We start from the raw sequence: 27,220 nt of genomic DNA, 5'->3' as shown, positions 1-27,220 counted from the left end.
GCCCTCTGGAGCAATTGCTTCTTCTCCCTGCCCATCCTTGGCGTGTGGCAGTGGAGATGCGGTGGCAACCACGGGTTGTGTCTGGAGCTTCCCACCAGAGAGACTAAATAGGATCAGGTGTTTGTGATGATGATTCTTGGCCATTTGTGCGGCTGAAATCTACAGGTTGGCTCCCATATACCTCAGAGAGATGATGGGAGATGTCAGAGCTGGGTGGTGATGATGCTTCCCTTCCGGGATGGAGCTGGGTGGGAGCTGCTTTTCAGCAGAGCTGGGTTAGTCAATATAAAGTTAAAGCTTTTAAACACCCTCTGAGAATGACATTGATATGCTTTTCAGTGTTACAAATTACAAAACTTGGAGCCTTCTTGGTACAAGGACATGTGCACACAGCAGACAATGACAGACCTGCCAGCAGCTTGACAACTAACTGTGAGGAATCTAACAAAATCCATTTCAATGCAAAACAAATACTCTTGAAGTTTTTTTGAGAAGTTTTTTATATTTGGTTGATAAAACTAAAATTTAGTGAAGGAAGGATGAAATGAGTTGCTAAACTGCAAACTCAAATGAAAATTTGTACCAGATCAAGCTTGGCTGAATACTAGAGAAGCTAGGAGGTGCTCATACCATTTACCACTGTGTTCAAATTTTGGGCACCTTGTTCAAGAAGCTGCAAAGCCCCACGTTTCCCTGTTGAGGGTATTTAATTATTTTTCATTTTTCCTTTGAAAAGACTCCCCTACCTTAAAATAAGCAGAGTATCCTTGCCAAAGATCTTTCAGCCTCTTTAGAATAGGGCATTTAGATTACTGGGGACAAAGTGAGTGTCTTGAATGCTCTGTGTCAAGGCAGGAACAAATGGCACAGAAACAGTAGTACAGTACAGAGTGAAACCTGACAACTTGGTGTTAAAGGAAAGGAATGCTACTGTATGGTTCGATTGTGATCAACTTATCTTCAAGTGGGTTTATTAGCAATTTAATGGAATATTGGTTATTCAAGAGCCATAATAGCCCTGGTTGAAATGTCCCTTCTGCACGGTTTTCCCATACCCTGTGGAATGAGCAGAATGTGACAGTTGAGCTTTCAACAGGCTTCATGAATTTTAAATACTTTTCAGCTGTAAAATGGGGCACATGGCGTTTGGTCAACGATGGACAAGGAGCTGGCAGCCGCTGAGGGTATTATGGGATATTGAGTGTCTGGGAGATAATGAATGCTTGGCTTATCCAGGTGCATTCTTGGCCTGTTGTGCATGTCCAGACAGAATGGAATATATTTCTCTGTCCAACATTTAACAATTGATCATTTTGTAATTGTAGGTAGAAAGTATTTAGAACATTATTTTCTCAGCATGCCTGTGTACGACTTAAATTTCATGTCATCATCTTTATCCGGCAAAATCTTCTCTGTTTTTCTCTAGCAATGCATTCATGCCCCTTAAACTTTTCCACTAACCTGATTTTATGCTTAGTGGATCTCAGAGAGTCTATTCTTCTAGTGACTTTAAATCCCCATCTTTTTAACATCCTTTTTTTTTCCCGGTGAATTTTTAAAACCTGACTGAAATTGTTTCCACTTGCTGTGGGTTGAAATTTCTGCCCAAATTTTTGTAGTGAGCTGGTTGCTGGCTCCTGCTTTATGGGAAGTAGTGTTCTTGCATTTTAAAGGCTAAATGGTGAAAGAGAGGAAGGAGAAACCCAGGCATGTTTTACCCCTGGTGGGCTGTGTAAAGTTGTTCTTATGTGCCTCAGTTCTGCTTAAATATTAAAACACAACATGTTCAAAGGACAGCCAGATTAATTATGTTTTTAACTGTATGTACCTGGAAGAGTTGATCAAGCAGAGGTTGCTGCTTGAATTCCTGAGATCAGTCAGATTGAAGCTCCCCTCTTGCTTGATCAAGAAGCTTTTCTAGGACAAGAAACCTTAGCCACTACCCCTCACCTGGTTTTCCTACATCTGCCAGTCCCTCTCTGTGCTGCCCTGGTCCAGCTTTTCCATGTGTCCCTTTCCCTGGTAATCCCTGGTGTGGTACTGTGCTCACCCCAGTCTCAGGTCACTCTCTTGGGGCGATGGCTGCTCTACACCAGGTACATCAGCACATCCCTTCAGACTGTTTCAGGAGTAGGGCACTAAGTGGGTTTGGATCTATAATTAGCAGTGCCTGGGCAGTAACAAATGGAATCGTTATCTCTGTGGCCCTTTCTGAGCTCCATGGTTCATAAACCCCCAAAACTGTGCCAGAAACTGCACCTGCTTTGGTGCAAGCTTTGATTAAGCATGAAACTGTCTTAGAGCTGCAATCTAGAGGCATTAGTGTGGACTTTGTGTATCAGGAGAAACTAAGAAGTCGTCTTCTCCTTGAGAGTACAGTTCAGGAGTCCCTTGGTATTCTTTCTTGTCCCTTCTCCCTCCTGTGGCCTCGTTTGATGAAAAATGGTTGAGGCTTGAGGACAAGCTGTTCTGATTGGTATTTTGGCACAGCCCCTGAGCCAGGAGAGGCTGATTGATGCTACTGTGTAACCACCCTGCCACCTGGATAAGGGCCTGGCCTTGGACCTCCGTGTTGGCAGAGTGGCAGGCTATCATCAGCTGAAATGCCAAAAAACCCTTTTTCTGGGCATGTGATGTTCAGCCCAGTTTAGTGAGGTCATGCTCAGATTACTCAGAACTGAGCAGACCAGATGAGATTTGTGTGGGTGTCTGGGAGCAGCATATCCACCCATGTCATCTGGGAGCCTGCTGCTGAGCAGTGGTGATCCACTTTGGGACCAGCCACTGCTGGCCTTTTCCTTTTCTCCCCTTCTCAAAAGAGGCAGTGGGATGTGGGATGGACACAAAGGCCCTGTGAGGGTGAAGAGGGAGGTCGATTGCCAAAGCAAACCTGTCAGCTGGTGGAAGTTTGAATGGCAGGTACAGGATGTCCTTATAAGGGTGTGCTGGTGGCTGTTTGTAGGACAGAGCTAACCTTTTTTGTCTTGCTCCTAACACACTGCATTGAATAGCAGCTCTGGAGCATCTTGTTCTTCTGCTCTTTTCCTGATGAGCTGTCAAGAGCCAGGGCCCTTTCTGGTATCAACCCTGGGAAAATGAGTTGGTGACTGCCACAATCCACACCCCACAAGTTTCTGAGATCAATATGCACAAGGCTGTGCATCTGTGACCTACTTAAAGCAAGAAAACAACCAGGGGTGGGTTTTTCTTCTCAAAAACCCTCAAAACTATTGCAGCACTGCTTTATTTTCTTTGAAGCCTGTGCAAGTCCAGAAAGGCAGTGCTTGTCATCAGAAGGAGACGGACTTCCCTCATGCCCAAACGGAGCAGATTCAGGCAAGCAAGAACGTGGATTATGACCAACATTGGTGTCTGGTTTTGCAAAACTGAAGTCTACCCTTTCTTGGTCCCAGATTTGTTCATCTTTGTTTATAGCCTTTGCTCAGAACCTTGTTGGAAAATGTGTTATATATTGACAGTGGCACTTTGTGACCTCAGAGCTAATGGCTCCAGAAATAATCACCGTTGAGATTATTATAGTCCAACTTTTGCATATGCTAGGTCTGACATTTGCTTTGCACAGCTATGAATGCCTGTTTAAAGCACAATGAAGTAAAGTCTGAAGTGCAGTATTTGTGATTTAACAAGCTGGAGAAATGGGTGGTGGATGTAACCTTTCAGGAGACAGTGCAGTAGGGTGTCTTGGGCTGAGAGCCCTTTTTGTTAGAGCTGTGATCGGTCTCTGGAGAGCTGAGCTGTGCGCACAGGGAGCTGAGCTCTGCTAGCTTAGAAACCTCATTTCACCTCTGCATCATGGCATGGTCTTCTGCCCTCTGAATCTCTCTGCATCCTTTTCTGTAAGACAGGGCTGGAGGCACCTTCCCCCTTTCATCAAGAGTTGGACACAAAGGCAGAGCTGTCGTTGCAGTCATTAGAAGATGCCTGATTTGATACCATCTACAGCTTCTGCCAAGCCCCAGCTGTGCCCCTGCCCATGGGGCATTTTGGGAGCCTGAGTGGCGCCTCACCCATGCCCCAGCACCCAGGGGAAAAGCTGCCCTGCTCTTGGCAGGTGTGAGATGGTGGCTTGCAAAATCATTTCCCTGTTTCCACTGTCTTTCGAAAAGATAATTTCCTTCTTCTGTCAATAACATAAATCCCATAATATGGTTAGTGCACAGGAGACCAGTAAATAATTTAGGAAGCAGCCTATGTTTAGAGTGCATCAAGTACTAATATAGAGAAGGAAAAAATCCCCACACATCAGTTACAGTAATTGGTGGAAGGCACCAGTCCGAAGGGTAATGAGCTCCATTTTTAAAGCACGAGGAAATTAGATTTTTATAAATGTCAAACGCAGTTATTGTCCTCCTTCCTTGAAACAGAGCTGAGCTGGCTGGAGCCCATTGTCTCTCAATCAGCTTTGCTGTGGATTAGGCACATCCCATCTCACACCAGGAATGTGCTTATTAGAAAAATATCGCTGCACAAAGCATACAAGCTTTAACACTCAGCCCGTGTACTAATGGATACACGTACAATGAAACCCAATATCACGTTACAAACCTTAAGCTGACCTGAGATAATAAGATACAGAAATCTGAAAGGACACAGATGAGTGCTCTCTTTGTGTGCAACATTTCTGACTACCTGGGATTTTAGTTTTCAAATAAAGGAGATAAAATGAGGGAAGGTGACTTTTCCTCTTGGCTGCTTCTAAAAGAGCAAGCAATGTAAGTCTTCTTCATAGTGACAATGCTTGTAATCAGGTAGTGTCCAAATATTTTGTGTATTTTACTGGTGTCTCCTGGGTAACTGTGGTTCCACAGAGGACTTTTCTATTCACTGTTTTTTAGTTCTTTCCCGGAAAAAAAGCAAGAGGTGGTTGTTTATATATCAAAGCTTGCTCTGTGAATTAGTCTTTCATTCATAATGAATGAAAATGTCACCAATATGTTTTAAGACACCACACTTCAGAAAATGGCTATCAGTTATTTGGAGAGGGTAAAGGGTGAGCAGAATAGAGGGCTTTGTAAAATCAACCCCCTTTCCTACATCCCTTTTTTAAACATCTTCCTTGAGGATAACAATCACCTGTCCATCCTTAGCTTGAGATTGTATCTCATTCCCTTTCTCTAGGAGCTCTGTTAGAAAGTAGCACAATCCTTCAGGATGGGGGAAGGTTTAAGGATGGAGCCATCCCTTTTGCAGTGGTGAGATAAAGATTCAAGCTGCTTGTGTGGACTTTACCCCATGCTAACCCAACTCTGAATGCTGCATACGCTGTTTCCAAGGTGGAGCTGTGTCAAGGACATTCCATGGCCATGCTGTGTTGGAGACCCAGCCTAGGGCTGCTGCAGGATGGCTTTAGAGATGCTGTGGTGGGGATCATGCGAGTCTGTGCTGTGCCCTCTGCAGGAAACTCAGCAGATGGGCTATTCAGTCCATCCTTTATTTACAAGTGTGCTTCTTTATGGGGTTTTCTTTTCAGTTGTCTTTTTAATAATGTCAGGTTTTCTGTTCAGTCTTCTTCATCTCAGCTGGTGCTTTTTACATCTCTGCTTCAACTGATTGAAGTTTCTGGTGTTGCCTGTAGGAAAAAAAAAGAGTAACTTGAGACTTCTATTTTACACAAGCAAGGGATATTGAAAGATATTCCTAACATGCATGTGTCAGCAGACATGTAAACAGCACTTCCCAATTCAAACTTAAGAATTTCTGCTGGTTGCTTGAAGTCCTTACAAAACAGTGTTGTAGCTTGAATCCATGAGCACCTATCATGGAAAAGTGATCCAGCTATTTATATGGCAGTCATTTTATTTGTTTAAATCTGGTTTTATAAGCTAAAATGAACCCAGCTGTTGGAGGAAAACAATGTGAGGATGTTACAAATATCTTTAAAGGCTTGGACACCATGAAGCAAATTAAACTAGTTTTCTGTGACTTTGGACAACTTTTAGTTCTGATAACTTTCCTTAATGTCTGTGCTACAGCTGCATCAATCCCTGTAAATTAAATAAATAAACAATTCAAGACATCTCTGATATAGCCTGGTAGTTAATCAGCAACTGGTGATTAAAACATCCATATGACTCAAATCACAAATCCAAAGTCAGCATTTGCATTCTGCCAGCCTCATTAGCTAGGCACTTTAGTTAATTGGTGCTCTAGGCAAGGGTTATTAGTTGGCCTTCTGGGCCAGGGATGTGAAGTGCTGCTGCCTCCCTGCCTACTCCTCCCTGGGGAGCTCTGTGCTGCCCTTGGTCCCTGCAGTGGTCTCTCCTCAGCACCCAGCATGGTTTGCAATGCCCAGGTAAAAGCAGGTTTCCCAGCTGCTAAAGGAGCTCACAGCCACACTGGTGACTGGTGTCTCTCATCACAGCAGCTGCTGCCCGCCCCTGGTCGCAGCTCTCATCACAATTGTTGCACATTCCTGGTCCCCTTAGGTCTTCAGGGAGCCTTGAGCCTTCCTCGAGCCTACACTACAGTGCCTGGAGGCTTTGTACCCAGGTTTTGCACCTCTTTGCTCTCTCAGATGTTGTTCTGTGGTCCAGAGGAGCCTTTGTGCCTCCCCATGGAAAGTGGGTGTGGTGCTCCTGTGCCAGTAACATCCACAGCTCTGCTGATGCTTCTGCTTCTGGAGACGTGGTCAGGGAGGAGGGCAGGAGTGGTGTGGGGAGGGGGTGCCTGGCAGGGGCAGCCACGGGCTTGATTTCCTCTGCCAGCCCAGACAGCTTCTGCTGGGAGCACCTGCAGGGCAGCACATCTCCTGAAAGGGCTTTCTCTTCTTGGTGTTTTGGCTTTGGAAGCTGCTGGAGGTTGTAGACTAATTGGAGGGAGGTGACCATGCAACAGGCTGGGCAAACCTGTTTTTCCTTGTCATTTGGCCTTCTGCCTTAAATTCTCCCATCTGATGATTTTATTTATTTGTTCTAACTGCCTGTGACTGGTGTCCCACTTGGGAGTTTGCCTGTCTGCCTCGTGTCAGCACAAAAGAGTGAATCTGTGTGTTCTTGGAATGGAACCCTGCTTTTATCATGCTGCATCTCCATTAGTCCATATTAAACTAGAGTTTTCTTCTTTGGGCTCTATTGACCCTTATGCACGTAGCACCTGCGCAGTAAAACCCACTGGGCTTCACAGACAGAGGAAATCATTCTGCTATCAGCATAGGGGGGTTATGAAATGTTGCCATGTTTGTACAACAGCAGTTTTCCAATATTACCTAAGCTGTTCCCCATTTATTTGTAAAACACCACGTGGGTCCAATCCACATTATAAACCTAATTTTAAAGAATGCTGGAGGTAAAACAACAAGACTAAGAAAGATGAAGCCTTTCTACTAAGCCTGGAGACTTGAGTGCCAGGGTTCTGCCTGAAGCCATTTTAACGTCAGGTGAAAGACAGAGGAGCAAAGAAGAAGTGTTAATTGTAAAAGGCATGCTGCAGGCTCATTCCAGGCTGCATGCCAAGGCCTTAGGTGGTTCTTTGTGTGGAGAGGACGAATCCCTGCAATCAGAAACCCCCTGGATACAGTTCTGAGGTGCAGTATAACCCATCAGAGTTCTGCAGGTGGCACAAAGATCTGCCTCTGTCCTTCACAAGTTTTAACTGAGGCACCTACTTTAACAGTGTGCTTGTCCAGGGTTTTTTCTCCCAAGTGACTGGAGAGTGAGAAGATGCTAGAGAAGAAGAGAAACCTCCAGAGAGCAGATCAGGCTTGGATAAAGTGCTGCCCCCAGTGTATCCTACACAGACCAACATCACCTGTCCTGGCAGCCCGTGGGGACCTGCCCTTGCCTTGTGAGCCTGGGCTCAGGGTTAAGGGGATCACTCACAGATGCCACATTGCCAGGTCACGGAGAATGAGCAGGAAAAGGCAGCTTAGGTGGATCATGTCTGTCTCTTTCCTTATTCCCTAAAGCCAGCACTGCTCTTAGGAAGGTGTGTCAGCCAGACTGTGTGCTGCTCTTGTGCTGAGGCTGCCACAGTGACAGTGAAGGACCTGTCACCATCAGATGTCCTTCCACTGCTGTGGCAAGTGCAGTTTGGCAGAGCCCAGGAGCTCTGCTGGGATTGCCTCTGTTGTTGTATAGTGCAGTAAGACTAGTATGGTGTCACTTGTTTTAGCTTCATGTGCTTTTTCTAGAAATGCTTAATTTAGCACTTTAAATAGATGAGTGACCTGTGGGGCATGCAGAAATATAAAAGGAGTTCACTGTGTTTGGCATGTTTATTAATGCTTTCTGGGCACCTCTAGTTAACCATGGTGAGGAAGATTCACTGAACATGAAGATGCCCCTCTGTGGGATCAAGGGCACATTTCTGTGGATGAGCTCTTATTTTTATTGACATTCTGCAAGTTGTGCTTTTGGTGAGTGGTTGGTTGTGTGTGGGTTCTTCTTTTGGCTTACAAGGCAACACAGTGATGTTGTTTGAACATAGCCCCTGTTCTGGATGGCAAGTGATTTGAGCCTCTATAGAAACAGATTCTGATTTAGGCATCCTCAGCAGCCCTTAGTGGGAAAGAAGGAACCTACTGAAGCTGCACTCCCTGCTCCTAATACAAGCTTCTTTCAGCAGGAAACAGGCTCTGACTTCCAGCCATGTGTGTGGCTCTCCATGGCAAGCATTAACCCCACAGTGTATAGGCATGAAATGTCTTGTAATTCTGAAGCAGGGTAGCTCAAACATGCAAGGAGAACTAGTGCCTAGCAAAATTCCAAAGCCATAAGAAATTTGAACATTTACTGACTTGGGGATTTTTTTTTTCCTGAGGCCTGAAGAGGGGCTTGGGGTAGAGTTGCCACCTCTGTGGCTGGGGGAGTCACCTCTTGTGTCTGAGCAGAGTGGAAGGAATGAACCTCACTCCTCTGCTGGTGCTTCTTCTGCCCCAAATCCGAGGGACAAGGTTTGCCAGAGGATATTACTGTGCAGAGGGACTGGACTCAACATGTGCTTTGGACCCCTTGTCTGTCCCTCCTGAATGCTGCATGGCTCCTCTGCAAAGAGCCTGATCTCTGCCCCTTGCCAGCCCATCCCCCCAGACCACAGAGGCCTCTGACCACAGGTGGGGAACAGCACTTTATCCACAAAGGACTCTGCCATCCATCTTGCTAAAGGTGCATTAAAAGGCTTTATTTCTTATTAATTATATGTATTTCTGGCAGGTTTAAAAAAATGTTTCAACAGTACAATATGTCTTTAATAACTTTCTTTTAAACAGGTTGAAGCCATGAAGAGAGTACTGGAAAGTCTCAACCTTAATATAGTTGAGATGGTGGATGAAAATGCAACCTTGGATGGTGGAGATGTCTTATTTACAGGTATAACAATTACAGGGAGTGAATTTGCAGTTTACATGTTCTGACTGCCATAAAGACTGCATGTTGTCTGATACCAGCATAATAAAATGTCATTCCTGTGGTTTGCTGAATCTGTTGTTTGCTAAATGTCACAAAGGTTGCTGAAAGATGAGTTCTCAGTGCAACCCTCAGTGTCCTGCCTGATAGCTGAATAAATGGAGTAGCAGTACACACACTACAAAGAACAACTCTGTGCATACAGATTTTATTTTAGCTTGTAAAGTGCCAATAAGAAAAATGCTTTCAGTAGTCAGCTGTCTGGGGTTGTTTCGTATGTCTTATTACAAGCAGCTAACATTCACCAGACTCATTTTCAGGACTTGTAAAAGCTTGATGCAGACAATTGTCACTAGTTCAATGAATTAAATGCAAAAAAATGCATTTTTAGTTTATCAAGGATGTGGTGGAGTTGCCTGTCAGATGTCATGAGCCTTACATGCATGGTTGACTTCAAAGATGGAGATACTGCCTGTGTTTTTTATGTCATTAAACCCATTAGGCATTTTCTCACATTGGCTGCACACAGGGTTGCTCCCTGCCTGTGCTGAATAAGCCTGTTTGTTTGGATCAGCATCACAGGAGGCTGGCTGCCTGCCTCAGTGCACCACAGGGAAAGAAGGGTCTCCTACAGAGGCAGAGCAGGAAGGGAGACCTTCCTAAGGCAGTGCAGATCCAGCACTGATTTTCTCTGTGCTGGAGGATGCTGATGACTGCAGATCTGCCTTGAGACCAGAGGAAATCTCAAAGGGAGATGGAAATGGTTAATCAGTGGTGTACTAATCCAGCCCAGCTGTTGTCTTTCCTGACCCAATGACCACTGGAGAGAATTAGAAGAGGAAGCTATTTATGCTTCTGGTTAAATATCTCTTCTGGCAAAGGATTAATTGCTTTAGATTATCAGCTCACAATTGCAGCTTGCATTCTTTTATGCCGAATTTTCAATTTAAATACTCAGCTTGAGAAAAGAAACATGTAACATGAAAATCCTTGAAAGGTTGCTTCAGAATGTCTCTAAAGCTAGTCTGCTTTTTCATTCCAGGCAGAGAATTTTTCGTAGGTCTCTCCAGGCGGACAAATCAACGCGGTGCAGAAATTCTGGCTGACACATTTAAGGTTTGTAGATTCCTTCATGCCACAGGAAATAAAAGCTCTCATTCACTGAACTAATTGAACAATTGTACTGGCTAAGATGTTTGTCATACTCATGTACTTTATTTAAGACCTAATTAAAAAACCCCAAAGGTACAAGTTGCTGAAAGGTTTGAGCATCCTGTAAAGTGATAAATGCTGAAGTTGGATCTGAAATGTGAGATTGCTGCATAACAATCAGTTGGATAGTGGGAGGCTGTTATTTTTTGAGAGCACATCAACACTCACGTTCTTCATGTTCTCATGTATCAGCCCTGTGTTCTTATTGCTGTTTCCTGGAGAGGTTTTATGTACCTACTCTTTAATTAAGCATTTTAATGTATTTCTTTATGGTTGCAACAATAGTAGTATTTGAAACATGTTCTGGATTTTATGTCACTCTCCAGACAAGACAAGCTGGTCCAGAGGAGAGTGTCATACTTAAACAGTTGACACTGTGCCCTGGGGTTGATATTTGCAGAGAGTAAAATTAATTATGGAATGTCTCCATATAATTACAGAACTAGGACACTTAAAAAATATTTATAGCACCCTTCTTTACTCCCATACAGGATTATGCTGTCTCCACAGTCCCTGTTCATGATTCTTTGCATCTGAAGAGCTTTTGCAGCATGGCTGGACCAAACTTGATTGCTATTGGATCAAGTGAAGCTGCACAGAAAGCCCTCAAGGTAAAGCACCTAAGAAAATATTCTAAACAGCATATCTCTTTCTGTTCTTTTTATAATATCTGCTTAAGGATGCTGCAATTTTAAAATACATATAGATCAGTGAAAGAGGAAACAACTACTTTGTGTTAGGGTCTCCTGTGTGTGCAAACCAAAAAGAATGTTTATATCAGGCAAGAGAATGGTGATGTTGATTTAACTTCATTTATCTTAAGGAAATAAACAGAATATGCAGGTTATTATTTACAGCTTTTTAGACTAAGAATCTGATAATTTGGTGTTAAAAGGGAGGAAGGAGATACAGTCAGACCAGTGCAGATATTTACTTCAGTTGTTGCTGTGAGGAAACATGTCTTTTAGAATTGACAGAGGGGTAGTAAAAGTTCTGTCATGAAGAAGGAGGAAGAGGCCCCACACTTGTATAGAGTGTTTATAAACATGAGCAAAATTCAACTACAATACTGGTTGCTCAGTGCTGCAACTTGAATTTGAGCCAGGGCTAATCTGAGAACTCATCAGTTTGATTAAACCCTTCTGCACAGCTCGGCTAATCATCTTAGCTTCAATTTAGCGATTATAACCAAAACCATCTTTTGTCTGACTTGGTCAAATATTGCTGGTAACTAACCATCAAGTAAACACCAGCATTAGTCAAGGTAAAGTCATGAGCAGATACATTTTTAAAAGAACATGATAATTAACAAGATAATCTAGCAGTCTCTGATTGTTGGTGGATACATTTTTAAAAATAAATCAGCTCTCAGTATGTTTCTCTGCACTAGACATTTAGCAGCACATTTGCATGTGTCTGAGGATAAGGTTTGCTCACACCCTGCCAGCTGAGGTTAGGAATTGGGGCTGGAGCAGGGTTTTGTCCCATGGCATGTGCTTTTCTCATGCTCCTAGAGAGCTGACAGGTTACATCAGGCAGCCATGTCACAGCTGCATATGGAGTTACCCAGAACATGTTCCAGTGAGTTGGATCTGGCTGTTTGTCCAGGAGTCTAAATCTCTTATGAGAAACTATTGACAAATGGGTAAATTGTCTGTCTTGGAAATGATGGTATTTGCAGTGCTGCTGATCACCAGCTTCCCCTAACATTTGAATTTTTGCTTTCTGACAGTGTATTTGTAATTGTTTACTTGCCACCAAAGCAAAAAAAAAAAATTCAGTTGGCAATCAGCTTCTTGCAGTCTTGTGGAAATGCAAGTGCAAGAGGATCTTGGAGGAACTGACACTTGGAATTAAAAGCTGCTCCTTGGATTTCAGCAGATGAGCTGAGCTGTAGCAGTGCTGTCAGCTGTTCTCCTGTTTCCCAGCAGAGTCTGTGGCAGCACAGTCCCCTGAGCTCCTGCTGAGTCTGTTGCCTGGCACAGCCCAGCATGCCACTCCTTTATTGTAATAGCTTGTTATTTTAAACTCCTCTTTCATGTTGCCATTTTTTGTGACTGGAAATGCAATCATACAAGCAAGATGATTGAGCTGTCTTTAACCATCTCTGGTAATTGAGTTGTTCTTGCATGTCATGTTAGGCAACTGCTTCTAGTGAACTGCTACATGGTGCTACGCTAACATTTTACATTTAAAACAGGATTTATCTGCTTACATTCTTGTTGGAAATAGAGATTTTTCTTGATTGTTCTTACTGCTGCAACTTATGTATCCTTACAATACTTTAAAAATAGAAAAAGAAATTGCATCTGGTGCTCACATATGGCCAAGTGCAATTGATCGTGAGTTCAGTGCAGTATGTGTAATGTAAAGCTCTGCAAGTGAGCTGGGAAATGAATCCACCGAGTTTAGGATAATAGACCACATGCTAGAAGCAGATAATAAATCAGAAATGACATTTTAACCATTAAATCCTCTTCAGGTTTTGGCAAGTGTAGTGTATTTATTTGGATTGCAGCTGAAAAGTCCCACTTGAGGAAACTTGGTGAAAGAAAGAGACAGATTGAGTGCAGAAAGTACTGGGGCATCTGGTGACTATCACATCTGAAATTTTAACTTCCCTCTGCTGTTTTCAGCATGCATTTAATTCCTTCTTGTAGTTAAACCTGTTTATAATTCCATACATGTAATTCCACATTTGAACATCAGCCATGGCTGTTGAGACGATGAAGCCTGGGATTATTTTTCAGGTCCCTTGGTGAAGCCAGGATTTCCTGTAAGCATGTCACCTTTGGGCTCTGATCAGGCCCTGCCAGGGTTGCTGACGTTCACTGTGAACATGAATGAGGACAGATTTGGGCTGTGACAGCGCCAGTCCCGGTGTAGGGAGTTGATGTGGCAGTGAGCACCCTGCACCACTTTTTCCTCAGCAAGGGACACAGCCCTGGGGTCTTGCTGGGACAGCAAAAGAGCAGGAACTGGCCCAGGACGTAATCCTGTTCAGGTTCCAGCAGCAAAGGCAAAAGCTAGGCAAGGTGACAATGCTGTGACACAGCATCTGTTGCACACTCCTTTCTGTATTCTCTTGCTCTATACCAAATCCAGAAGAGCCACATTTGTGGCTGTTTGTATTGGCTGATACAGAGCACCATTTCCCTCCACTTTGTGATGAGTGAAGACTTGGACAGCAGCAGATGATTGTGGACACAGTCCTTGATCAGACCATCTCTGTCACCCTTTGGATAACTGAGTAGTAATCCCAAAGCATCTGAGGGTCACACATGTTGTTCCTGGCTTTGACAAGATCGACTATTCCCTTGCAAGCAGTGTGGATTGTATCTGTAGCAAGCTCCTACTAAAAAAGTTGTTCTCTCACTGTTGAGAAATGAGTCTTTGGGCAGGCTCTGATAGCAGGCATTGACCCAAGGAGCAGCCCTGGGGTGTCCCCACAGGACTGGCAGAGAAAGCCTCGGTGTGAATGCGCTGCTCTGGGGTAGGGCAGGGTGCAGGGGGAGCGCTGATGGACCTTGGCAGGGAGGGCACTCATCCCCACATGGCCTGAGCTCAGCCCTGCAGTCAGCTGAGTCTGGCACGTTTCCTCTGAGATCTGGAATAAGGGAGTGGCATGTGAAACATCTGGGATGTCAGTTGGTCATTTGAGAGGAGTGTGTGCCAATCACAGAGGCAGTGTGGCCGTGGCAGATGTCAGGACTGAGCAGCATTGCCAGTCAGGGTGCAGGGCAGAGCAGATGATGCAGCTGATAGTGTAACCCCTCATGTCCCCTCACAGACCTGTCCCAGCAGGACCCAGAGCAGTGGTCACATCTGCACTCTGCTGCTGGTCCTTGGTATCTTGAAGTCCAGCCTCATTATTCAATGGGATTTCCTTTTGGTCAGGACTCTGTTGGAATATCTGCTGTAGTGCAATGCCATGACTTCAGCAATATACCTTTCTTTTTTCCTCCTGCTTTCAAAAAAAGGATTGGAATGATCATCCTGCCTTGTTCTTGACTCTCCCTTTCAGTATCTTCTGCTGGGAGTGGAGCTGCTCTTTCTTCCCCTAAATTATTCCCCAGAGGACGCTATTGCTAATGCAGCTGTTTTGACAGTGATCAAGGGAGGCTTATCAAAACCACATCTTAAGGATAATATAGAAAGGAGTCTCTTTTGGGTAACTATGCCCTTGGTCTGTATCCAAGCCATGATCAGAGCAGAGCTTTTAAAGACTTGAGCACAAGGAGTTGTTCTCTCATTGGCAGTTGCCCCCATTCCTTTGATTAAATGCCTTTTGTTCTTACTCCATCTTGTGTAACTGAAGTCTCTGCAAAGTGCCAGCTTTTGAAGAGCTGAGCACTGTTTCCCTGCATGACAGGAGGGTTATAGTGCCTGGTAAAGCAGAGGGGTTCCCAGCTCTGCCCCAGAAATGCCTCCAGACACCTAAGGGAAAACTTCATCTCTTGGGTGTTCTTAGAAAACAGTCTGTACTGCCATGCAGCAGGACAAGGCTCAGCTAAATCTGCTTTTCCTGTTGTCTGTAGAGCAACTCTCCTTTCTAGTAATGCACAAGTTTGCATGAAAACATTATCTCTTCTTCCTTAAGAATTCATCATTTGTGCCTCTGCTTATTCCCCACATGAAGTCATAATCCTCTATTTATGCTATCACAATGGGTTGCTGTGGAAATCATTACTAATATTAATAACCCAAAGAAGATGACATCAGGGAGGGAATTAGCAGAAAGTGCAGATGAATGCTGACTTTTTTGTAATGCAGGAACAAAGAATATTGAAATACAAAGAAGTGTTGAGAACTTTCCTCTTTAAGCTAAACATTAAAAAATGAGACTTTGCTTCTCTCAGCCTTGTAGATAATAAAATTAATCAATTTATAATCAATCAATACATGAATCAACTTATAAAATTCTATATACTTTCCTTTATCTCCTTCTGATTCTTCATTACTTTATGAATTAGGGGTTCATACCGTCTCAGAGGATGTAGGTGTTCACTGAGTGCCAGATGACCTCCTACCTTAAAAGGTCAACTTGTTGTGTTTTACTTTGAATTAATTTTAGATGATGAAATAGTCACTGCACTTATCTGAGTCTTAGTGCTGTTCAGTTTGCATATGTGCAGAAGAATCTCTGGAAGATAAAGACTCAAAAGTATATATTTATATACTAGAGATTATTGTATGAATCAGGTTTGTTTGTTTGTTGGTTTGTTTTTAAAGGGTGAGGAAAGTGTCCCTTTCAGTACATGTTTTTCCTCACCAGTAAGGCTGTCAGGCACAGGGGCTGGGTCAGAGGCTGACTGAGAAGATGTCCTGTGCTTGGCGTAAATGGGGACTCATGTTTCTGTTCCTTTGCTTCATTTTTTTCCCTTTGCCTGTTCTCTCCCTGGGTTCCTGTTCCAGACAACAGGATGTTCGTGCTCCTGCCTTCCCCACTGAAAACAACAGCCGGCGTAATCCGCGTCCTTTCCTCCTTCTCAGGCCGTGGTTTCCCTTTGCAGGGGTGCTTGGCAGAGCTGGCAGGCAGGTGACAGTGTGGCCCTGAGGGATGGTGGCTCAGAGGGGCAGAGCAGTGCAGGTGTGTACGCGACTGGCATCGGTGCCCATCGCATCTGTGATGATGCAAAAGGCGTCCTGCGCCAGGAGAGGCCGAGGAGCAGGGTGGGAGAGGCTGCTTAAAGAACTCTTCCTTCTGGAAAACATGACTGAGAGGGTGCAGCAGGGAGGCCAAGCCCACAGCCCAGCTGCTGAGACCGTGGGTGTTAGGCGGAAATGAAAGCAGCACTCTGGCCGTGGATGGACTGAGCAATCTGGCGTGCTGACCGCGGCAGAGCGGGCACTGCCGCCTTCACAGACATCCTCAGCTCAGTTTGTGTCTGTAGGTCTGGGCTGTCCTGTCCTGCATCTCTACCAGACTTCTCAGTGCCTGACAAGAAGGCTTAGATCATTCTCCTTTGATTTATGCTGCTCACAGTGGCTGTGATGGCCCTTCCTAGTGAGTCTTCTACGCTGCTGTCTCTTCTGCCTGTCTGCACGTCAGAGGGGACACTCCTGATAGACCTTGACATTCCTGCAAGGTTGCTGGCTTTTCCAGCTCTGCTCTTCTGTCCCCTCTGGCCAGCCTAGCCAAGGGTTTCATGGTCACTGCTTTGTTTCAAGGAAACTCTGAGAAGCTGCTGAGTCCCTGTACGAGGCACACAGCATTGTGGCGCAGCTCATCAGCTCCACTCTGTCCTGCACTTTCTTGTGTTGAACCCAAAGGCTGCTGCTTTCTCTCTCCTGTGCCAATTGTTTCTTTAAATATGAAGAAATTAGGAAGAAACTCAAAGGACAGTCAGGGCAGTAAATCAGTGAATGAATTTTGGTTTCAGTGTAAAATGATGTGCAGCCAGGACAGAGAGAATGACAATGCTGAATGCTACTCTGATGTTATTCTGAACATCACATATGAAATAATGTGCTCTGACTGATCATTACTGCAGAAATGAGATCCTGAGCTTGTTGAAGTTTCTAGCTCAGCTGGAAACCAAACAGAGAATATAATTTTCCCACTGATAAAGCTGTGGTGCATCTGCATGTGGTCTGTTGTGTGCGCTTCACATGCATAGGCCCTCCACTTCAAAAAACATGAAGTATGACTGGAAAGATTCAGAAAAGTTTCATAAGGACTGACAGATACCTGGACAGCTTGCCTAAGAGGAGACAAACTAAGCAAGCTATGACTATGACCTAGGAAAAAACCAACTAAGATAGGATTATAGATGCCTAAAAAGTCAGGATTGATGTGGAAAAGGTGATCAATTGTTCACTCTGTCTTCCAGTGCTAGAATCAGGGGAGCTCTAAAAGTATGTAAAGGTAAACTCTAAAGGGGCAAATTAAAAAAAAAAAAAAAAAGAAGGGAAAATAAATGTTTCCTTTCACAGTACCTCTGAACTCTGTAGCTACCTTGCTACATGTTCAAAAGCAAACTGGGCAGACTCCTGGGCCTGGGGCAGTGCTGAGCTGGTATCACACTGTATGACAGCTGATGAGTTGAGTCCTGGAAACCATGCACCAAATCTTGGTCACCTCCACTCCCTGTCTTGGGATGCAGAAGTGGGTACCATCCCCTCTCACCTGAGACTGGAGACACCCTACCATGCAGCACTAAAAAAGAAGCTCTTCTGGGTGTTGTGACAATTTTTAAAAAGCAGATTTGGCAATTAGCAGTATTTTCCCGGTAGCAAGCACTAATTTACCTTTCCCAGCTGTCCCTCCAGATGGCAGTGGACTGGTCAGGTGCCTGTCCTCATCTTTTGCCTTTGCTGCATAATGGCATAGCCTTACATTGTTCCCAGACAAGTGGTCTTTCCTCCAGGGAGCAAAGAAACACGTTGACCTTCCAAACTCCCATCCAGCCTGGGCCCATGTGGCTGCCTGTTGCTGTTATTCTTCTCAGCAGTTTTAGTTGCCCTGCACCATAAAAATACTTCATTTTTGTCATTGTAGGTGAAACCTTGACGTAGTGTAATCTTTTCTCACACCTTTCATTCTCTTGGATCCCAGGCCAAATGTTGCTTAGGCATCAGTGTCAAACGGGCTGTAGTTTAATGTGCTTGGAAAGAAAGAAAAGAGGTGGGATAGAAAAAAGATCTTAAATGGTTTTGATGTGACTAGTTTTCTTTCAAGAATATTTTGACTTAAAGGATTTAAGAAGGGATAGCTGAAAGCTGGTGAGGGAATGATCCCACAGCTGTAGGGTTACATACACTCCACTCAAGCTTAGGTTTGATTTTTCTTTTTAATGTTGACAGTCAGGAAAACAGTGGCTAATCAATACAAACATCAAACCTGGAAATCTGGGTTTCTCTGCATCACACAGGCAATTTAAGTGTGGTGCTCAATGCCCTGTTAGCAAGAGGAACATTCAGTGTTTGTTTGGTTTTGCTTGTGGGGAGTTGGAGATAAAAATGTGCATTGCAGGTGGGTTAGGTCGCTCTCTGTCCTGCAGCAATCTGGATGTGAGTAGGTCCCGGAGTGAGTCCCAGCAGAGCTCAGACTGGGGCCTTCCTCATGGAGGGGGGAACATTTGTAGTTAGGCTTGGCCTCTTTTGAAAGTGCAGGCAGTCATCTTAGTTGTGTCAGAGATAACGGACCCCAAATGTATACACTTTTTCCTTCATGTATAATGCTGCTTCATAGTTGGGATTATTTAGCTTATCCATTACCTCAGCTGTCTGAGGACACACTGTAAAAAAACTATAGAGAAGGCATTTTAGGCTATGTGGATGACTTCAACATAAGGAAAGCATGACTAAGGGCTGAGAGAATGTGCAGTAAAAATTACCCTCTTTAGGCTGAAGAAAATTCCCAGAAAAACTAGGCACACGGGAAATGCCTGGCTCTTAACATAGCTGGTTGTACGTTTGTGGACAGAAAGCCAGCCCTCTATAAATGCATCATATTTTGGGATGTATCTGATAGAAAATACAATCAAAGGACCTTGCTTTTATCTACTTTTCTCTGCCCTGGAGTCAATCTGGCCAGGCACATGGACTTAATGACTTCACATAATAGAAATACAGAAAACCACATGGGTCTGCAAAGTGCCCTGATTGTGTCGTATTGGTGCATTTCTGCTGCATCCAAAGCCTCCCTGTGGGGCAGGTTTGGGGTGTTATTGCCTGGGCACTCTCTCAAGTAAGTGGTTTTTGAAATTTTACTGCAACAGTCAGGCATAGTTATAACAGCGATGAAAGCTTGCAAATACGATTTCCTTTTTATCTTAAGAGCTGAGGAAGAGAGTAATCTTGTGTTGTCAAACCTCCAGTTAGTAATAAAAGCTTTCTTGTGGTGTTGTTCCAGCTAGCTGAGATCCCAGTCCCACTATCACAGCTGTGTCCTCAAACTCCAGTGCTGCTTGGTCTCACTTTCTCACTCAGGTTTTCTGATTTGTTTCTGAACTAATTTAGCCACCGTTTGTGGGCTTTTTAATATTGGAAACAATCCTTTTAATGTGCCCTTGGCATCATCTCCCAGGCTCCCCAAAGCTGGTCCTTGAGGCACTAGAGCCCTGCTGCTTGTCCTTTTTTTCTGCTTGCTGGTGTACTTCCCACTTCAGCATTTTGCAGAGGCAAATGAATGGGAGACTTGTCTTTACCCTTTTGCTTAAGAATTCTTTCATAATTTCATATGGAAGCATTTCACAGTTTTTCACAGTATATTTCTGATGTTCCTACAGGAAACCTACAGTATCAGAATTCTGTTTCCAACAAGGAGTGGAGAAAGAACTGCTTGGGAGCTCAGTGAAATCCAGACATAGTGGCTATTCTTCTACTGATACATGTATTTTAGTGCAGATGTAATAAATGTTTCCTTAGTCAAGACCTAAAAACATTGTATAGGAAGGAAAAGGGAAGCTGCAGGTGGAGGACATGTCTGCTGGCTCTGGTTACCAGGTAGAAGAGCCACACTAGGTGCATTCTACAACATCAAGGAAAGCAGAATAAAACTCATCTTGGCAACATAACAGAAACAAAATTATAAAAAAGAAAATCAACTGTGCTAAGCATACGAAAATACAAAATTACATCTGGTGAAGTAAAGGTGCAAGGATTTTTGCCCAGAGAAACACATTAACCTTTTATGGACGTAGATGTGTCCTTGGGAACTTGGGAGAGTTTCATAACATGAGAAGGAACAAGAAATGACAATCTGATAACACTTCCTCAAGAATGCATGGCATTCTTTGTTGAGAGTTTCATGTTCTCCACGGGATGTGGATGACTCAGGCTAGAACATGAAAAATGCAGACCTATAAAGGAATTACTTACCATAGGTGTGGGCAAGCATGAGTTCTTTGTTGCTTCCCAGTATGTTGTATAGACCTTGTTATGAATCAGCCACATGTAGTATTTCTTTAATGAATGAGAAGTAGTGCAGATGAGTGACCTTGGAAGCAACTTAATGACAAACTTAACTCTGCCTAAAATTGAAGTCTGCTTTCTGCTGTGTGATGTAAATCTCTGGGTTCTCCCTGAGAAGGGAATTTAGTTGAAAAATGTTGTTAACAAAAGACCAGGTTTTTCTAAAGATAATATTAGTGTGAATATTTTAAGCCGAAAAAAAAGCCTTTTCTTTGTGTTTGCATCTTTGCATGTATGTGCAATGTATGTGGGAACACAGGTGGGCAATTTGCTTAGGCTTTCAGTAGGACCGAAGTTTTGGGCTTTGAGCCTTGTTCAGTTCTGTGTTATTCTTGGTCTCTGTGAGGCTGAAGCTGATGTAAAGCTGGAATGCTACAACTGGGAATCAGGCATCTTGTCTTCAGGCTTTTCCCATCCTTACTAAAATGGATCTGATACAAAACATGGGATTGCATGCTTGTCGTGTCCTGAGAGTCTCTGTCTCTGAAATTCCAGCCAGCCAGGGTATACATTTGTGTATGAGCCTTATATTTATACCCCAGACCTCTGCAGGCCAGCAGCTCTCCTGTTGCAAGGCGGGCATTGTGCTGTCCCCTTGGGAACGAGGATTAGCACAGACGTGCCTGCTCGCTCCCCAGCACAGGTGCTTAGTGAAAGAGTCACTGCCTGCAAGGCAGAACAGAGGTCCTTGAAAAGAATTAAGATTGGGCTGATATCCAAGCTGGGAACCATTCCTGTCCTGTTTGGTTTAATTCATACTCATTACATAAATGCTGAACAATGGCTGCTTTTTTTTTATAGGTGCTGAGCACATATAGTCTCAATCTGTGTCAGGAGCAGTTTTGCAAACTCGGTGTGCTATCCTCAAGGAAAAGACCCCACAGAGGATGCTTAGCAAGTGCCCTGCTTAACCCTGCTGCTTGCAAGAGCCATTGCACAAAGGCTTTCTGCTGCTCCTGTCAGTTAGGTTTAGTAGATTCTTCCATAATGATAACAGGAACTATCTGTACTTGCTGCATAGCAAAATGGCCCTTGACTGCCTTGGCAATCACAGTTAGCTGTTTCTGAAGATTCTGTTCTCCCATTACTTTGGGACTGCTAATGTGTTTGATCTAAATGGCTGCACTTTGTCTCCTGGCAGACCATGCAACAGATGAGCGACCACCGCTACGACAAGCTGACAGTGCCTGACGACGCCGCAGCAAACTGCATCTACTTAAACATTCCCAGCAAGGGGCACGTGCTGCTGCACCGAGCGCCCGAGGAGTACCCGGAGAGTGCCAAGGTGAGAGCCCCCGGGCTGCCAGCCTGGCCCAGCAGCTCCCTGGCTGCATGGCACGGGTGGGAATGCCACAGCCAGGCCACTGTGAACGTTCCTGTGATCACCAGTGATGGGATGGCTTGGCACCCGCTGGCAAATCCATGTCTGTTCGTTCTGTAAATACTTCAGAAAGGGGAAAACAGAGGTGTCAAGTGTAATGATTTTTCCCTTACATTTTTTTTCCTGAACAGGTATTTGAAAAGCTGAAGGACCACATGCTGATCCCAATCGCTACCACGGAACTGGCGAAAGTAGATGGGTCGCTCACCTGTTGCTCTGTGCTTATTAACAAAGCTTCAGAATTATGAGTTTACAGAGTCCCTCCCTTGTAACTGGCAATAATGTTACACACAAGGTAGACGAATCTGTATCCACACTTTTATTGTTTTTATTGACAATCTACTGTACCACTGTGCTACTAACCCTTGTTTACAGATTTTTTGCATTGTGAATTTTTATTATGTCCTTGCAGATGGTATTTAAGGTGGATGTAGGGTTTGTTGGGAGCGCATAACTCTGAAGTAAGTTAGTCCCGTGGGCTAGCAGAAGACAATTATAATGGCTAACCCTTAGCTTTAGTGATTTAACATTTCTGTGTGAAAATTTCATGGAACTCGGCTGATTCTCAATATTTCAAGCACCTCTGTTGTCTTTACACTGTTCCCTTCTGTCTTCTTTTCTCTTGCTTCCTTGCTCTACATGTGTTTTTCCTTCCTCAATCTTCTACTTTCAGTGGTGCAAAGTATTAGGGGGACTGAAGAAAACTCAGTGGGCTCATGAACCTTGTGTGGTAGGGAAGCTTTCCATACACTAGCTGGGACAGTGGGCAGTGGATTGTGCTCACTGTCCTGGCCACATCACAGTGCTGCTGCTGCTGGGCAGAGTTGTGGCTGGAATCCATTTCAGACACCAGGTACCAGCTTTGGAAAAGCTTCCCCTGATTGGGAGCGCTCAAGGGCAATGACTGCCTGGGAAACCTGAATGACAGAAGAAGAGAGTAGTGCAGCCACACAAGTTGAATCCTGCAATTCAGGTCCCAGTTTCCTGCTAAGATCATGACTTTCAATGTGGTGAGAATGAGAGAGGAGTTTTTAAAAAGGCCAGATCCTAGAAAGCCTCTGGACCACAAAAATTAAATGCAGAGATGCAAACAAAATCTAAAGTATGGGGGAGTTAAATCTCTGTTTACATCTTAAAATTTGTTTGTCCTTTCTGTTTTCTGTTCATTTGGAGGCCACTTACTAGCAAAATTCAAAAGAAGAGGGTGATAGAAGGAGTTGAAGGACAGCTATTCCTGGATTATGCCCATGAATAAGGGAAGCTATTTTTTTCCTGGAAGATTGTCATTTTTTCTTTATCTGCCCTTGGGACAGTTTTCCTTGGAACAAGAACCATCTTATATTTTTTTAGTGGCATGAATATTCACTGTGGTATTCAGTTAAGGCAAATATAATTTTTGTAGCAAATTCCTCAACATGTTTACCCACTGAGTCATGGCTTTTTTTTGTTCACTGCAAAGTGAAGCACACACCATTGTATTCACATGCTTCTTGTTAAATCATTTGTAAACTAAGGATGGGAGCAATTCCCAAACAGAGGCAGTACTGGGAACTCTCCAGAGACTGACAAATAGTCTGAACATGTTATCAGCTTCCTAGACACCTCCTCCACCTTTCCTGAACCACTTGTGGTGTGTTGCTGAGGTACAGTAGGAAGTGAGTGAGGGGGCTTGGGCAATGTGGTCTGCAGGAAAGCAAACAGAATTAACCAAATGCCCACTGGGATATCCTTTGGAAACCTGTGTGCTGTCTTGTGCAGCCATAAGGGAGGAAACACAAGTACTCTTACTTATAGGTTCTCTCTGGCACATGTCACACTGCATCTCAGTGGTAATGAGAGGAAATCCTCCTGGCAGCTGCCAGAGAACCCCTGATGCTTTGTGGGTGCTCTGTTTGTTGTGATGACACAAGGTATCGTGGGGAAGAGAGCAGTGATGAGTGAATCTATGGTCTGTGTAAAGAACATGGCCCAAAGGAAGTTCTTCAGCCAGCCAAACAGCAAGTGGATTTTTTTTCCTATTTATGACTCTCCTGTCCCAAAGGGTGATCCTAATGTTCCCTCTTTGTCTCTTCCACTCCCATGCACCATCATTCAAACCTGAGCCAGGTGATCAGGCTCTCAGGATGTAAATGTTGCAGTGGGGAATCTTTTTCTGCCTTCCCTTGGTGCTTTTTAAATATTTGATAAAGTATCACACATTTCAGAATAACCTGACATTAAACAGAGATTTTGTGCCAAAAGTGGCCCTGCAGTATTGAGCTCCTAAAGGCAAACTCTGTTAAAAACCTGTGCAGCCCTGGGAGCTGTCAAAGCTGAAACAGCACCCCTCATCCTGACTTGTCCATGTACCTCCTGGGGCCTGGCCCCCATCCATGGCCTTCAGTCCCTCTTCCCTCCTCTTGCTAGGGAGCCAGAGCATCCAGCTACACTGGGAGAGTCAGGCTGTAGGGTTTCAATTTTATTTATTGTTAAATATTTCTGTAGTGTTGGTTTTGGTTTTTTTCTTCCTCTATCCTCTCTCACCTCTCACCTGTCTCCTTCCACAGACTCTCATTTCTAGTTTGCTCATCAAGGCATGATGAACACTTTTCTCATTTAATCCCAAGTGATTTTACCTTCTTGCCTCAGTTCTTACTTGAGTCTTTTTCTTCACTTCTTCTTCACTGTTCACTCCACAGTATCCCAAGCCATGATGGACTATCCTAAACTCACTCCCTCCTTGCGTAGGTGCCAGGAGAGAGGGGTCTGCTTTGGGTCTGAGCAACTTCTTTTGAGCTAGAAGGATGACAGTCAGCAGGAGCTTTAGATTCAGAGGATAAGAAGGGTGACTCCTCGTTTTAAGATTTCTCCAGAAAAAAAGAACCATTTCTGGTGACAGTGCTGTTACCCTGTGTCCTTGAAAGCCGTAGAGTGTGTGACAGTGAATTCCCCTGGTTCCCTAGGGGAGAGAGAGAAGGAGTTGGGATTTTAGAGCTGAGAAAACAGCTGTATAGACAGAGGTTGGTTTTTCATCTCTTGCCATTTAGATTTCTTTGGTTTCAGGGCTGCATTTTGGTACACAGAAAGCAAGGGAGCAGCTGAGGGATCGGAATTCCTTCAGTTGTTGTATTCAAACTGTCTATCTTCAGGCACAAAATTGAGGTGCTCTAAAACCACACCTGCTTTCTCTCTCTTGGCCTCAGTAGGAATCACAGCCTCTTAACATAGCTGCTCTAAATTACATCTTAGTCTGATGCCAAAAGTTACATAAGCTGGTTAGTGGGATCGCCCTCACCTCACAGCTTCTCCTGTTAATCTTTATTCTGGCATTAGAAAGAAAAATATTATGAACACTTCAGTTTATGTATTTGCAGTATGGTACCAAGAACTAAAATCATGCCAAATGCTTCTTGTTCTTGCTGTTTGCTGTTTATTTTTCTGTTGCCCGAACAAAGAATTCAGTTGTGAGGACATTTCTGCAGTGACACATGTGCATCTAATGCATGTCCTGTACATTTTGTCACCAGAACATTTCTCAGATGCCTGATATAAATCATCATCCTTGATTAATATAAATAATAAAATAAAATCCCAAACCAAAAAAGGAGATGAGACACTGAATACTGATAGTTGCCCACATAAAACTCTTGATAACAACTGTCAGGCTGTATGACAGAGCTGACCTGTACAGAAGTTCTTGTGGTAATAGCTCAGCAATGGGGCTTGAATTACTCATCAAAGGATTTTTCCTTTCAGCAATCAGTTTAGCTAAGTTGAAATGAAAGAGCCAGAATGTGCATTATAGGTATTTCAAGGTTATCTTTGCTAAGAGTTTAGGGAGAGGTGTGATATTGTGGGTTTCTTTCTTCAACAGAATGTGAATACAGTGTCTCTCTCTGTAATGAAAATGTGAATGCATACTGTACCTTATAAGATAAACTTGAATTCTTCCATTTATGTATTTTTGTGTTTACGTGCTAATATTCAGTTCTAAATAGATGCCACTGTGTGAAGCTGTGCTCTGATTTTTTTTGGTGATTTCCATGTGATAGGAATAGAGCTCATAGGCACCACTATGTCCAGTTTTGAAAACAAAAAGCCAGTATACAGAATGCTGTTTGTTCACAGCACATTGGAAAATATGGGGAAAAAAGCTTTTGATTTTGTTCAGCTTCATATATGTTTTATCAATGAAGTCAGAGCCAAATTAATAGAAAACATCAACATCCACATGGAAACATTTGAGGAAAGTAATTTACTATTTAAGATTGTCTATTTTTGCTTTTTTCAATAAGGAAGCTGAAAAGATAAGCTTGCTTAAACAATGGTATTTGTTAAGTGATTGTGAACAGAGTAGCAGTGGACCTCATGTATTTTCAGAGAAGTTTTAACTGGACGTGTGATGTAAATTGTATGGAGTTGTATGTGAATCGTGTTAGTCACTGTTTTACATTGTATTGTTCTGCAGTGCACAAATGTGACTACTGAGCACAGAAGCATTACATTCATTAAACTTCATCTTGTTGCAGTATATAATTCCCCACTTTTTGTGCCAAAAACATCAATACATTCCATAATCAGTTCTAATAGAGGTTTGCACTTTGATTTAATTTTTTTTTGTGACTCTTGCAGTTTCACTACTCTATATCTCCATCACGAAGGAATAAAGTGTCAGTTGTACCATACTCTGTGCAGTTCGTGCTTCTTCTTTTGGAACTGAAAGTATATGTATTTAATTTAATAGTGTTTCATGCTGTCTTTTTATTTCCAAGCTTATTACATACCTAGAAGTAAAGCCAATTATAGACATTAGCACTAAAACTCTTAATTCTGTTTGGGGAAATCTTGACTCTTGAAAAACAAATTATCATTTTAGACTCAACATTTAAGAGGAGATACTGTCTGTGAGTGGTCATGGTTAATTTTATTGCTGTCCAAGGTAACAAAACAGATGTTAGCATAGTACAGTGTGTGTTTCTCTGTAATGCCTGCATTTACTGTAACTTGCAAAAGTTGAAACTACAAAGGTTTAGTGGCATTCCCATTATGGTTAAATTATTCACACAGCTCTTGTGTCTTTTCTCCCCCACAAGTCAGGAGAGGTGACTGCACTCCAGAGACTGATTGCTTTGAGGTAACCTGACAGATAACTGCATGTGTTATATCTAAATACTTCCTGTTGTGTGCTACAAACTGCTCCTGGGGCTGCTCTCTGCTCGCACCCTCGGGCTGCAATGCCAGCAGGTGACAATTCTGGGATCCAGGAGCAGGGTGACCCTGCAGTCACTCTGGCTCCATCATGGGCGTGTGTGCAGGGCTCGTGGGCCATCAGTGCCATCTCCTGGCAGCCCAGGAGTCAGTGGTTCAA

General features: G+C 43.6%; 1 protein-coding gene across 1 annotated transcript in view; it reads left to right on the top strand.

Annotated features, from left to right (window-relative positions):
* Positions 1–22,130, top strand: part of DDAH1 (dimethylarginine dimethylaminohydrolase 1) — a gene marked incomplete at its 5' end in the record, with an annotated part of 52,766 nt that extends 30,636 nt beyond the window's left edge. The window contains 5 exons of the mRNA XM_084211658.1: positions 9,227–9,326; positions 10,405–10,478; positions 11,066–11,185; positions 21,634–21,777; positions 22,005–22,130. Coding sequence (XP_084067784.1) covers positions 9,227–9,326; positions 10,405–10,478; positions 11,066–11,185; positions 21,634–21,777; positions 22,005–22,121 — 555 coding nt within the window. The 3' untranslated portion in view covers positions 22,122–22,130. The remainder of the gene's footprint in view (positions 1–9,226; positions 9,327–10,404; positions 10,479–11,065; positions 11,186–21,633; positions 21,778–22,004) is intronic.
* Between the last annotated feature and the right edge of the window lie 5,090 nt (positions 22,131–27,220).

Source organism: Fringilla coelebs (assembly GCF_963513975.1).
Source record: "Fringilla coelebs genome assembly, chromosome: 9".
NCBI lineage: Eukaryota > Metazoa > Chordata > Aves > Passeriformes > Fringillidae > Fringilla > Fringilla coelebs.
The sequence above is the reverse complement of the archived record's forward strand: the minus strand, read 5'-3'. Positions and strand labels throughout refer to the sequence as shown.